The 14,491-nt window shown below is 47.3% G+C and overlaps 1 protein-coding gene across 1 annotated transcript; it reads right to left on the reverse strand.

Moving 5' to 3' along the window:
- Nucleotides 1-1,638: 1,638 nt before the first annotated feature.
- On the reverse strand, nucleotides 1,639-2,077 carry LOC128122242 (proteasome maturation protein-like). Its single transcript, XM_052757622.1, has one exon. It carries the CDS (start codon nucleotides 2,062-2,064, stop codon nucleotides 1,639-1,641), a length of 426 nt encoding a protein of 141 aa, XP_052613582.1. The 5' UTR covers nucleotides 2,065-2,077.
- Between the last annotated feature and the right edge of the window lie 12,414 nt (nucleotides 2,078-14,491).

Genomic DNA, 14,491 nt, shown 5'->3' on the forward strand with positions numbered 1-14,491 from the left:
GGCCAGCCAAGGCTACACAAAGAAGCCCTGTCCAAAGAAAAGAAACTTCTGCTGGAGTGTGGGCAGGTGGTTCCAGCTCTTGCTGCCAGGATTTCCTACTCATGCCTTTATCTCACAAAGAGATGAGTTACCTCCGAATATCTCTTGAATTACAGTTGATCAACAGGGTAGCAGAAGTTGTATTCAAGCTGTGAAATAATCCCATGAAAATACAAATAACTGCTCAGTCCAGTTCACAGTGAGGCTGCTACACAGGAGCTCAGAGGTGGCCTCACCAGGACCAGACAGAGCTGTCATTTATGGCCGTACTCATCACATAATTCATGGCCTCTTTGAAGAAAACTTTTTTTAACATAATTTTTAAAATTTATTTTATGTGCATTGGTGTTTTGCCCGAATGTATGTCTATGTGAGGGTGTCAGATCCCCTGTAACTGAAAACAGCTGTGAGCCGCCATGTGGGTACTGGCCCTTGAACCTGGTTCCTCTGGAAGGACAGTTGGTGCTCTTAACAGCTGAGCCATCTCTCTGGTCCCCGAAGAAAACTCTTTTTATTTTTTTGTTTTCTTGTTGAGACAGGGTTTCTCTGTGTAGCCTTGACTGTCCTGGAACTGGCTCTGTAGACCAGGCTGGCCTTGAACTCACAGAGATCTGTCTGTCTCTGTTTCCCAAGTGCTGGGATTAAAGGCACCACCCAGCAGGAAACAGATTTCTTCTTCTTCTTTTTTTTTTTTTTTTTTTTTTGGTTTTTCAAGACAGGGTTTCTCTGTGTAGCTTTGTGCCTTTCCTGGAACTCACTCTGTAACCAGGCTGGCCTCGAACTCACAGAGATCCGCCTGCCTCTGCCTCCCGAGTGCTGGGATTAAAGGCGTGCGCCACCGCCGCCCGGCAGGAAACAGATTTCTAAAGAATGCCGGTGCCCACCTATTTTCCTTTCCTTCTCCTGCTCCTCCTTTTCTTGTCCTTCTCCTTCTTTCTTCTTTTTCTTTGGTTTGGTTTTTTTGTTTTGTTTTGTTTTGTTTTTCCAGACAAGGTTTCTCTATGTAGCTTTGGCACCTTTCCTAGAACTCACTCAATAGCCTAGGCGGGCCTAGAACTCACAGAGATCCATCTGCCTCTGCCTCCCGAGTGCTGGGATTAAAGGCGAGCGCCACCCCCCCCACCCCCCGGCTTTTTGTATTTTGATCAGGTTTGTTTGTTTGTTTGCTTTAAATTATTTATTTACATTTATTTCATGTGCATTGTGTGAAGGTGTCAGGTCCCCGGAACTTGAGTTACAGACGTCATGAGCTGCCATGTGGGTGCTGGGAATTGAACCCTGGTCCTCTGGAAGAGCAGTCAGCTCTCTTAACCACTGAGCCATCTCTCCAGCCCCTTATTTATTTATTTTTGAGGCAGGGTTTATTATGTAGCTCTGACTGTCCTAGAACTTGATATGTAGACCAAGCTGTCCTCAAAACTCACAGACATCCACCTGCCTCTGCCTCCTGAGTGCTGGGATTAAAATGAGTGTGCTACCATGTCTAGCCTCTTTTCCCTTCTTTTTTTTTGAGCAATCTTGTCAGTACTTTAATGTGTACATCAGACTGTAGGAGGCAGCTACACAGTGTGTTTCCATGGTTCCTGCACGGCACCTGCACTACAGCAAGCCCAGCTCGTACTCCACCATCAAGTGCGGTTCGGCCATCAGTTCACTCTGGGATGGATCATTAAGAGTATCCTCAAAACCGATGGTCTTGTCACTGCCCCTCAAAATATCCAGGGACAGGTTTGCACTTGGAAGGAATGGAAGACGCTGGACCTGCTGCACTGCCTTGAACTCCATCTGTAACTTCAGGGGGGCAAACAGACCCTGGATGTTCCTCAGGGTGGAAAAGTTCATCTTGTCTTGGTTGAGCTGCAAATTTTTTTCTGATAATTCAAGAGGGTGACTGGGCAAAAGTTCATTTTTCACAGAAGAAAACCCTTTCCGGAGGAGATCATGACTCTCAAAAGGCCCACTCGCTGAGAGCTCTGTAACTGGAATACTGTCCTTCAGCTGCGACCCAAGGCCTCTGGCGTTCATCTTGGAAACCGATCTGAGACCTCTTTTCCCTTCTTCTTCACCTCAGGCTACATTCCACACACACCCTCTCTCCTCAGTTAACCCTCTCTGGAAACGGCTGTGTGAAGACAGTCGTTGTGCTGAAACAGTCGATATCGGCCTGTGGTACTGAATTAAACTACAAAATCCAGTAATTACCAAAAAGTAAAGAGAGAGGACGGGCGGTGGGCGGTGGTGGCGCACGCCTTGAATCCCAGCACTCGGGAGGCAGAGCCAGGCGGATCTCTGTGAGTTCGAGGCAAGCCTGGCCTACAAAGCGAGTTCCAGGAAAGGCGCAAAGCTACACAGAGAAACCCTGTCTCGAAAAACCAAAAAAAAAAAAAAAAAAAAAAAAGTAAAGAGAGCATCCTTACAGATAAATCATTAGGTGTGAGGAATGAGACAAGAGATTCCCCTTCTACATGACAGAAGAACAAGTCCCAGAAACTTTCTATTTTGGATTCATTTATTTTTACTGTATGTGGTGGGTGTTTTGCCGGTTTCTATACATGTGCACCACATACACGCAGTGCCAGTAGAGGCCAGAAGAGGGCGTCATATGCCCATGCATTGGTGTTACAGATGTCTGTGCACTGCCTTGCTGGAGCTGGAATCCAAGCCTGGTCCTCAGCTCTTCAAGCCGCCTACGTGTTACATGCCTCTGCTGCTTGGAAGTTGTGAAAATGTGAGAATTTACAAACCAGGTGGACACCACTGGCATGCAGCAGAGAAACGCAAGATGACCATCGGGAACAACTCTTTCTTTGGCAAGGCCCTCGTCATGTCCCTTGCCCTGTCCTGTCCCTCAAACTCAAAGTCCACATGCCACACACACACACACACACACACACACACACACACACACACACACACACACACACACACGAACCCTCCAGTGTGTGTGAGTTCTTCAGTGCCATTTGAAACAGATCAGGCAACTCATCTTGGTGTGCCTGGGACATTCACAGCTTTAGTACCCAGAGTGTTATGTCTTGTGAAACACTTCAGTCTCAGGCCCTTGGGACTCAGTTACTCTACCTTGTAGGACCCCGGGGCAGGCTTGGTGCAGGAGGTTTTCTGCCCAGGCTTGAATACTCATGAACCTTTAGCTTTCTTCAGCATTTTTGACCCCAACTTCTTTAAGCAAAGTCTGTGTATGGCCAATTGCAGGGACTTCCTGGAAGCCCTGTGGCCACCTTGGTCACCTTGCCATCAGGCTTCAAACTGCAGAAAAAAAGAGGCTGGGCAGCAGGACTTCCTGCATGGCCTCCCAGATGATGTCTCTGAAGACAGAGCCCAGGGCTCAGTTACAAGGTCAAACCTCATTACTAACCCAAGTACACAGCCAGGCAGTGCAACCCCCTGCAGAGAGGGTGTTTCTGAGAAGCCTCCTGACTCACCTCCCAGGAACGGAGGGAGGTGTCTTTACCTCGCCCTTTGAGAGGACTGGAAGTCTTGTCTTTTGCTGTGATCCCAATACCAAGGTGAGGAGGTGTGTTCTTGAGCAGGGGCTTGCAATTCATCAAGGGCACCGAGGCGGTCATGTGACACACCCACTCAAGCTTCTTACCTCAAGACAGGGAAGATCAATGCAGATGTGCGGAGCCCTGACCCACACGTGAGGCAATTATGACATCACAGCCTCTCAAACACAGGCTGCTGGTTTATGATACCTCCATCTGCTTTGCCTTGTGTTTTCTTTGATATCCTCCCTCCCACCCTCTCTCCCCCTCTGCTTTTTGAGACCGAGCCTTACTTTGCAGCCCAGACTGGCCTGGAATTCACTGGAGTGCCGGTCAGTTTTGACTTTCAGGCCGTCCCCCGCCAGAGCTCTGGGATTACAGACGTGAGCCCCTGCTTCCTCTCAGTCTTCTTTCTCTTTTTATTTCATGTATGTGAGTGTTTTCTCTGCATGTATATATGTGCACCATGTGTATGCCAGTGCCCATGGGGGCAAAAAAAGGGAGTCGGATCCCCTGAAACCGGAGTTACAGACAGCTGTGAGCTGCCAGTGGGTGCTGGGACTCAAACCCAGGTCCTCTGGAAGAGCAGTCAGTGCCGTTACCTGCTGAGCTGTCTCTCCAGCCCCTCATGGCCGGGCATGGTGTCACACCTTCAATTCCAGCACTCAGGAGGCAGAGGTAGGGAGATCTCTGTGAGTTTGAGGCCAGCCTGGTCTACAGAGTGAGATCCAGGACAGCCAGGGCTACATAGTGAGGTTCTGTCTCAAAAAAACAAAAACAAAAAACAACTAGAGCATTTGTAGCATCTAGAAATTTCTCTCATCCTTATGATTGACTTCCTGCCTGTCACCTAAGTGTAATGCATTATCCTTTTTGTTTTTCCCCCCATGTGTTCAAATGTCTGTAATCCTGACTTGGAATGGAGTAGAACATGAATAACCAGATGACAGGCAGGAGAAATACCAGCCCCTGATCCTATAAACTATTTGTATTACATCTGTCACTTTACCAGCTGATGAGGACATAGAGACTTTGCTGGTCCTCAAGGGCCTTGCTAATGCACAAATATTAAAAACCACTTGTTTAGACTACTTTTCTTTATGTAGCCTAGGCTGGACTCAAACTCACAATCCTCTTGCCTCAACTTCCCTATTCTTGGGACTACAGTCTGAACCATCACACCTGGGTATTGAAGCTACTTCAAAATACAAGTCAGAACGTGACTTCTGAAGACGACTCTTACTGAAAATTACGTGCTGGTTGTGTGTGGTAGTACACACCTTTGTTCCCAGGACTTGGGAGGCAGAGACAGGCAGATGTCTGTGAGTTCGAGGCCAGCAGGGTATACAGACCTAGTTTCAGGACAACCAGAGCTACATAGTGAGACCCTATCTTAAAACCAAAACCAAAGCAAAACAAAAAAAAAAAAACAAAACAGAAAGAAGTATTGTAGAGTATTATTTTAACTGGGCAAAGATGTGTTACATTTGTTTATGCTGCAGAATACTGCTTTAACTGTGTAAAGGTGTGCTACTTTCGTTTATGCTGCATCTGTTTAACATGTAAGGATGTGTGTTTAATTATGTAAAGATGTGGTGTATTTTTACCTTGTCTGCCTGAGGCACCTGATTGGTCTAATAAAAAGCTGACCGGTCAATAGCTAGGCAGGAGAAAGGATAGGCAGGGCTGCCAGGCAGAGAGAATGAATAGGAGGAGAACTCTAAACCCTGGAGAAAAAAGAAAAAGGAGAGGAGGAGGAGGAGGAGGAGGAGGAGGAGGAGGAGGAGGAGGAGAAGGAGAAGGAGAAGAAGAAGAAGAAGAAGAAGAAGAAGAAGAAGAAGAAGAAGAAGAAGAAGAAGAAGAAGAAGAAAGAGAACGAGAGAGACAGCCAGGACCAGAAGCCAGGCAGACGCCAGCCAGACACAGAGACGCAGCGAAAGTAAGATGTAAGTAAGAAGTAAGAAAGGTAATAAGCTCTGAGGCTAAAGGTAGATGAAGAGAAACAGGTTAATTTAACTTGAAAGAGTTAGCCAGAAATGAGCCTAGGCACTCAGAACTAATGTGTTTCTGTGTCATGATTTGGGAGCTGGGTGGTAACCTAAAAGAAAAAGCCTGGTACGGAAGGAAGGAAGGAAGGAAGGAAGGAAGGAAACATGAAAACATGTGCCAAACTCACCCAGGCCCTCCTTTAGGTAGTCCAATTCATCAAGTTGATCTGCAGTATTGTTTTGTTTTTTGTTTGTTTGTTTGTTTTTTAAGATAAGGTTCCTCTGTGTCCCTGGCTGTCCTGGATCTTGTTCTGTAGAGCAGACTGGCCTTGAACTAAGAGACGTGCCTGCCTCTGCCTCCTGAGGACTGGGATTAAAGACCTGTGCCACCACCGCCCAGCTGAATTAGTGGTTTTCATGTTACTACATGCTGGTGCAGTTCTTGACACTGGACTACGCCAGTATGTAAAGCTACTAGACTCTGGGATCTTGGAGGCCTTATGTTTTAGTGGGAATGAGGGCTGGAGAGGTGCTCAGTGGTTAGAGCACTGGCTGCTCTTCCAGAGGACCCGGCATCAATTTGGCACATGGCAGCTCAGAACTGCTTGTAACTCCTGTTCCAGAGACTACGATGCCCTCTTCTGTCCTCTGCTCACACTCCACGCACATGGTGCACAGATGCAGACAAAATACCCACACGTGTAAAATAAAATACAGGGTTGGAGAGATGGACTCAGCACTTGTAGTTCTTGCAGAGGACCCCTGGTTCAATCCCCAGCATCCACATGTTGGCTCACAGCTACCCACAATGCTAGTTACAGGGGATCCAGTACCCTCTTCTGACCCCCATAAACACAAGGCACACACGTGGTGCACAGCCATATGTGCGTAAAATGAATCTAAAGAAATTTTGTTTTTTGCTTTTTGTTTTTCGAGACAGGGTTTCTCTGTGTAGTTTTGGTGCCTTTCCTGGAACTCATTCTGTAGCCCAGGCTGGCCTCGAACTCACAGAGATCCGCCTGTCTCTGCCTCCCGAGTGCTGGGATTAAAGGCGTGCACCACCACCGCCCGGCCGAATCTAAAGAAAATTTTAAAAGTACCTTTATTTTAAAAAATTAGCAGGGAATGACACATGATAATAAGTGAGCAAATCCTGTGGTGTTTCAGATGGTAACGGTTGCTACAGAAGAGAAGCCCAAGGCGGGGGTGGGGTGGGGGTGGGGGTGTCCGAGGTGGGAGCAGATGCAGGGCTTGATAAGCTGTCCCGCGACCCTCACTGACAGGCTGAAGTCTGTCTGGAGACTTGGCAGGCCAGAGGACTCATCAGGAAGAAGCTGCAGAGAGACCATTGGGCCATGATGTTCAGGCAGTGGTGAATCCGTGCTCCAGCCTAGGGGACAGTTTCCAACATCTGGAGATGGTTTTGGTTGCGGGCAACCAGGCGAGGAGGGAATGTACTACCGGCATCTAGTGGGAAGTGGAGGGAATACTGCTGAAGTCCTTTGATTTGATGATTCACAGAACATCCCTCCTCGGCAATAATGGAAAGATTCCTGAGCCAAATAATCAATAATGCCCGGCTAACAGAAAGAACTGCCGGTGCAAAAGCCCGGAGGTTGGCACTGAGGAAGCCAGAAAAACACAATACCGATGACAAAGTCTGGGAGGGACAAGGTGCTAGATGTCTTCGGCGGGGGGCCCTGGAAACCAGGGAATGACGCCATCCTGCTTCGATGTGCCGAGAACAAGCTCAAGGGAGAAGCAGGAAAGAGGGGGTGGACATGGGGGACCCACGGGGCTTCCAACAGGCTGCACTACCCTCTTGGCATCTCCTCAAAGCTGGTCCACATGCCCGCCCGTCCGCTGGACTCTGTGAGGACCTCCCTCCTGACTTCAGATCAGCTGGCGCTGGCTCTCCTCACAGCCTGCCATCGAAGTCCTAACCCCGGGCCGTACGCCTCTTTGTGCCTCCTGTGTGGGCACCAGCTAAGGGTCCAGGATCAATCACCATTGACCTCTCCACTCTCCCCTTCAGACTTGCTCAGGTGCTCCCATGTGGAATACCAACTGATCAACCAGATGTACACCCCTTTCCCTCCCCCAGGAAACTGGAGATGGGGACAACCATCTCTGGTCACTATCCAGGGTTACCACTCTTCCTAAACGATTGACCATTGAACTCATTTGTTTGTTTGTTTGCTTGCTTTTTCTTATTGTCAGAGAACTGCCCTGAGACTGCCTGTGTCACCCAGGCTGGCCTAGCACTCAAGATGCTCTTGCTACAGTCCCAAGTGCTGGGACAGTATTGTGTGTGACAGACACCCTGCCCGGATTTAACCTCTTTCACTGTGCAAGGTGCTGGAGTTCCTGCCACCCCAATGTCTGTGTCCTTTCCGTCTCCCACATAAAGTACGTGATATAATGAGAAGTCGTTGCAGGCCATGGTGACCAATGCCTGTAATCCTGGTACTCAAGAGTCAGAAGCAAGGATCGCCATGGATTTAAGGCCAGCCTGGGTTGTATCGTAAGTTCTAGAACATTCTGGGCTACAGAGTGAGAATCTGTGTCAAAACAACAAGAGTGGCTTGCTTTGATTGCAGAGATATTACATTTGAGCAGCACAGGGGGGATTACCATGTCCCGCGCACAAGGATGGCATACAGTCCGTGCAATGTCTGTTTTTATCTTTATGTATGGGTGTTTTGCCTGAACGTATGTCCATGTACTGTTTGTGTGCCTGGTGCCCAGGGAAGCCAGAATGAGGTCATCGGGTCCTCTTAAGCTACAGTTGCAGACAGTTGTGAACCACCATGTGGTTGCTGGTGATTGAACCCAGGTCCTCTGCAAGAGCAGTCAGTGCTCTTAACCACTGAGCCATCTCTCCAGCTCCTCCCCAAATCTTTTAGGGTCACAGAAGTTTCTGAGGAAAACTTTTTTTTTCTACAAAGAACTCCAAAGTAGTCTGCTTCTCACAATTTGTTCTGAGCGAACTTCTTTTTCTCTTCCTTTTCCTTTTTTGAGGTTGGATCTCACATAGCCCAGGCTGGCTTTTGATTCTCTATGGAGCTGAGAACCACCTTGAATTCCCAATACTCCAGCTGCACCTCCTGGTGCGGAGAATGCAGGTGAGCACTGACACCTGGCTTCTAAGTGATCTTTCTAGAACACAGGTCTCCCCAGGCATGGCGATTCTCACCTGTAATCCCAGCACTCCAGAGGCAGAGGCAGGAGGATCCTGACAAAACCAAGTCAGCCTGGGGTACACAGTGAACAGAGAAATCAGGGGTACATAGCATGCCCTGTCTGAAAATATGAAGTAATAATAATAATGCACGGGCCTCTTCCCTCCCAGACTTGAACTCAGTTTAAGGGCCCTTCTGGCCATATGATAGACTCCAAATGTTGGGTAGATCTCTGACTTTCAGAGCAATCTGAAGAATGGGGGTGGGGGTGGGGAGAGGGCCACAGTTCCCTGACAGTGGAGTCCTGTCTACTTCAAATTTTATATCTTTGCATCCTTTAATCCTTATTTAAAAAATAGCCTGAAGTAATTAGATATTAGCAAATCTGGTTCTTTTAAAGAATTTTATTTAATTTTTTTAATTTAAAATAAGCTGGGCGATGGTAGTGCATGCCTTTAATCCCAGCACTCTGGAGGCAGAGGCAGGCAGATCTCTGTGAGTTTGAGGCCAACCTGGTCTGCAGAGCAATTCTAGGGCATCCAGGGCTACACAGAGAAACCCTGTCTGGAAAAAACAAAACAACAACAAAAACCTATATTGAAAATAAAATTTTTTTGTTTTGTTTTTCGAGACAGAGTTTCTCTGTGTAGTTTTGCGCCTTTCCTGGAACTCGCTTGGAAAAACAATTTTCCACACAGTATATTCTGACTATGGTTCCCCTTCCTCGCCTCCCCCAGATCCTCCCCTCCTCTCCACCCATGTCTTCTTTCTTTCTCCTTTTCGAAAACAGTAGTATAAAACAAAGCAAACAAGCCGGGCGGTGGTGGCGCACGCCTTTAATCCCAGCACTCGGGAGGCAGAGCCAGGCGGATCTCTGTGAGTTCGAGGCCAGCCTGGGCTACCAAGTGAGTCCCAGGAAAGGCGCAAAGCTACACAGAGAAACCCTGTCTTGAAAAACCAAAAAAAAAAAAAAAAAAAAAAAAACAAAGCAAACAGAAACAGAGGAGAAAACGAACAGAAAAAGCAAGAGAAGCACACACACACACACACACACACACACACACACCCATAAAAACACAAAACCGGGAACCATAAGATACAAGCAAAAGATCATCAGGGTAAAAAATGCCCAAACAAAACACTGAGACAAAACAGCTCCAAAACTACCACTGAGCACTCGTTTTGTGTTGGCCATCTCTGCCGGCCATGGGGCCTGCCGTAGTGTGGTTTGTATACCCAGTGAGACTCCACTGGAGAAAACTAATTTTTCCTTTGTGTGCAGTTGTCAATTTTTGAGACAGGGTCTCTCTATGTAGCCCTAGCTGTCCTGAAACTTGATATTTAAACCAGGCTGGCCTGAAACTCGCAGAGATTTGCCTGCCTCTGCATTCTGGGAATAAAGGTGTATACCACTATGCCCAGCATATTGTAAACTTGACTTTGGACACTGCTTATCAAAAGATTGGATAACATTTCCTCCTATTGTGAGGGCTAAAGTTACGTTTCAAGTTGTTTGTTTTTTGTTTGTTTGTTTGGTGTTTTTTGGGGGGGGTTGTTTATTTTGTTTTTGTTTGTTTGTTTGTTTTTTATTTTCGAGACAGGGTTTCTCTGTGTAGCTTTGGAGCCTATCCTGGAACTCACTCAGGAGGCAGAGGCTGGATCATGTTTTAAGTTTTAATTACTATGTTTAAAAGACCTATAAAACAAGCCAGGCGTGGTGACGAGCGATTTTAATCCCAGCACTTTGGAGGCAGAGGCATGTGAAAGTTTGAGGCCAGCCTGGTCTACCGAGTGAGTTCCAGGACAGGCTCCAAAGCTACACAGAGAAACCCTGTCTTGAAAGCCCCCCCCCCCCAAAAAAGAGAAATCTGTAAAACAAAAATGCCTCTAACCTATAAGCCCCAATTGCTCAAGGACAGAGAACTTCCTGGGATGATGGGGGCTGTTGTTCATGTAAGATAACAAGCCACTGTTTTGGCTTCTGTAAACAAGGTTGGTTGCCCCAGGTGCACAGGATATGCTTGATCACACATAGGTGGGTGGAAGATAGGCAGGAAGTACCTAGCCTTGTGGGTACTGCCTTTATAGCTTCTAACTAATGTATTTCACTGCCATTCGCTGGGAGTCCCAGGAATGGACATGGCCGATATCCGTTGTCCCGGCTAATATTTAATAAAGCTTGCTTCAAAGTTGACTCAAAAATTGTGGTAGTGGTTTTGTTCTCACCCAGAGGGATTAACACTATTCTGTAGACTGCCTTTCATTTCAGCTGATCCAAGGAATATATACTTCAGTGCACAGAAGTTTGGTTTTGGTTTTTCCAGACACGGTTTCTCTGTGTAGACTTGGCTGTCCTGGAACTCACTCTGTAGACCAGGCTGGCCTCGAACTCACAGAGATCTGTCTCTACCTCCTGAGTGCTGGGATTAAAGGTGTGCGCCACCACCACCTGCTAGTGCACAGAAGTTTTGAGTTTGGACCTCATCTCAGCTGTTTATTTCCGGTTTGGCTGCTGCTCTTTGTGTCATAGCCAAGAAATTGCTGCCAAAGTCAACGTCATGAAGCCATGAAGTTTCTACCTCATGGTGGAGGTCTGAGAGGAACTTGTGGAGTCAGTTCTTACTCCCCACCACGTGGGTCCTGGAGATTGGACTCAGATCACCAGGCCTGACAGCAAGGGCCTGTACCGGCTCAGCCACTGTCTCTTGACTGAATTCACTCCTTCAAGAACACAAGAATTGGGAGACTCGCCCCACCTGCACTCCCACCTGACAGCATCTGCAGTACTAAGTATGCTGAGGGAAGGTAGGCTTTCTGCTCTGTGTAGAGGCCCCAGAGCCAGCTTCACTTTCCCAGCATCCCTTGCAGTGGATGGGGAACAGGCACTGTCTGAGGCAGGAGGACCACTACCAACTCAGACTTTGGTTGGACTAGTAAGGCAAGAAATCAAGAAGAGAACCCATCACAGGGCAGCAGTGACCTCCAGCTTCTGCTGGCTTGTTGTGCTGGTGGGTCCTGGCCAGGAGACTATGTCTTCATGGGCTACGTCAGGCATCAGGTGAGTCTTCACCAGGCCAGCTCTGCAGGGAGCTTTGGCCCTTTTCCACAGTGAGGCCTCTTCTACCCGGCTTGCTTTCCTAGTCTGGTTCTACAGCTTTGCCAGTGACGCTGACTCTGCATGATCATCCATCATCTCATTTCCTGCTGAAACCCACCCCAGTTGGTTTCTGTTTCTTCCACTTACAAACTCTGCTTCATGGCTCCGGGTAGAGCTGGAGGCCTCAGGTCCTGCTCATCTGATGGCCAGTCATCAGCCTCAGAACCAGCTCTGCCTAGGTCTCCCTCTGGTAGGGCTGGAGTAGAACACTGAGCCGGGAAGAGGGGAGGAGGGTGGAGAGTGAGGTGGGAGGATGGGTTGGGTGGGGGGGAGGATGGGTTGGGTGGGGGGGAGGTGTTATCAGCTTCTGGGGCTGTGGATGGAATGCTGCACAATTGTCACTTGGAATGCAAATTCCAGTCACACACGCCAGTGAAACTCCCGGGCTGGGGCCAGTGCCCTCTACGTAATTTCTCTCCAGGCAATTCAGCTTCACACCCAGGTTTGCCCTGCAGCTCCCAGGGTCTACTTAAGAAAAGGCAGCAGGGCCAGTTCCAGGTTCTGGGCCTTGGACGCCTTCACTCTGTGCACTGGCTTTACTCTGAGTCTGGATTTCTAGCCACAAGAGTTGATCACAATCTCACCACAAAGTCTATCGTAGGAATTCATTAAATAGTATTTGGGGCTGAAAAGAAGAAGGTAAATTCAGGGATTATGAGCGCTGCTCTTCCAGAGGATCCAGGTTCTGTTCCCAGCACCTACATGGTCATCCCACATCCTGCTTTGTGTTTTGGCTTCCAAAGTCATGTTGCTTTGTGTGTGTGTGTGTGTGCATGAAAGCTAGACACCAGCATTGGGTAACACAGGACATGCATGTATGGGCTTCTCACTGAACAGGCCCTGAGCTGTTCTGTGGGCAGAGTTGGATGAGATTTTGCAGAGGTTCCAGGGATCCAGGAGCTCTGTGAGCTCCCGAAAGCTGTTTGCACTCCTCGACTCAATCAGAGCAGTGTAACGTGCTCATCTCTCCCGTAGAGCACTCACATGTTACACATCCATACGTACAACTCTACAGAACTATCAAGTATGTAGCATAATTAGAAACCACCTATGTGGAGGCAGAATTGCATGGTTTGAATTAGATTTGGATTGAGATTAGTTTGAAAATAAAAAATAAAACTTTAGCTTTCCCCTTTATTGTTAGAAATTATAAAAAAAATTACCTCCATTTATTCCCTTCTTTTTCTTTTTGTTGTTGTTGTTTTGCGGGGGGAAGGGTCTTGCTATGTAGCTCAGGCTAGCCCCAAACTTGTTATATCACCCAGGCTCTTACTTCTACCTCAGTTTCCCAAGTGCCAGGATTACAACATGCATCAGCGCACCAGAAAACTGATGTTATTCATTGACATATGTTTATTATCTATTTATTTAATGCAGTCTATTTATTTAATGAGGGTTGAACACAGGGCTAGGCATTCTAGGCAAATACTCTTCCAGGGAGCTGAAGACCCTGCCCTCACAGCCATCTTAATAGCAAATGCTATTTCCCTGTAGGAAAAATTCCTCAGGAAAATCTAAACCTAGAAAGAAGTGCCACAAATACAAAAAGATGTTACCTTGAGGGTAGGTGTGGTGGCTCAGCCTATAACTCCAGTGCTTAGGAAGCGGAGGCTTGAGGTCACCCAAACGTTTAAGGTCAGCTTAGGCTACAGTGGTGAGTCCTAGGATATCCTGGGCTACATCGTGAAACTTTCAAAAACAACTGAAAAGATAAACACATGTTGTACTAAACAAACAAAACTTTTCAGCATATGTACGTGGTCTAAAATCAACAGGAGAGGAGGGTGGGTTGAGGGGGAAGGCTGGGGGGTGGGAGGAGGGAGGACAGGGGAATCTGTGGTTGATATGTAAAATGAACAGAAAATCTCTTAATTAAAAAAATAAAATAAATAAAACAATAAAAATAAAATAAAATCAACAGGAGGAGTCTCCTCTTGATTCTTCTTCATTTAAATATTACTCCTTAAACCCTCATCCGACGCTCCTGGCAATAGGGTGGAGAGCAAGTAAGGGCAATAAGTCAGAGGTCTTATCTCAAGCCTCCTGGGACAGAGAAAAAGGCAGAATTCACAAGGATGAGAGAGCTTCCAAGGCAAGAAACAGCTGGCCTCAGATTCACAGAGAGCTGGGCCAGGAGCCGAAAGGCACCAAGGCCGCAGTGGGGTTCCTTAGGGCTCAAGGCAGGGGCTGGAGATGCACATTTACAGAGTATGAGGTCTGGATGTGTAGTTCAGTGGTGGAGAGCTGGGCCAGCATGCATGAAACTTTGTGTTCAATTTCCAGCATTTCAAGAAAAAAGACAGACTTTTATTAGTTCCCTCCACTGGAAACTGCAAAAGATCTGTTTTGCAGATTTACAATAGCCCTGCAGATGTAAGAGTGTATGGTGAAATTTTCCTTCCACGGAGCTTTCCGGGTTCTTATAACGTCCTGATACTAGGCGGTGCATACACATGGGAGACAGATCTGTTTTTCTTCTTTCACTTAACAATGTGGCTCAGAGCGAACTCTTGTGAGAGCCAAAGTTACACTTTAAGTTTTAATTACTATGCCTTAGAGATCCATGAAACAAAAATGCCTCTGATCTGCAAGCCCCTTGCCCAAGGACAGACAGTCCCT

Source organism: Peromyscus californicus, unplaced genomic scaffold (assembly GCF_007827085.1).
Source record: "Peromyscus californicus insignis strain IS unplaced genomic scaffold, ASM782708v3 Scaffold_3__1_contigs__length_106647218, whole genome shotgun sequence".
Classification (NCBI taxonomy): Eukaryota; Metazoa; Chordata; class Mammalia; order Rodentia; family Cricetidae; genus Peromyscus; species Peromyscus californicus.

Bases quoted from the DNA above. Each gene is read 5' to 3' on its own strand.
- LOC128122242 (XM_052757622.1), bottom strand. From the start codon at position 2,064: ATGAACGCCAGAGGCCTTGGGTCGCAGCTGAAGGACAGTATTCCAGTT.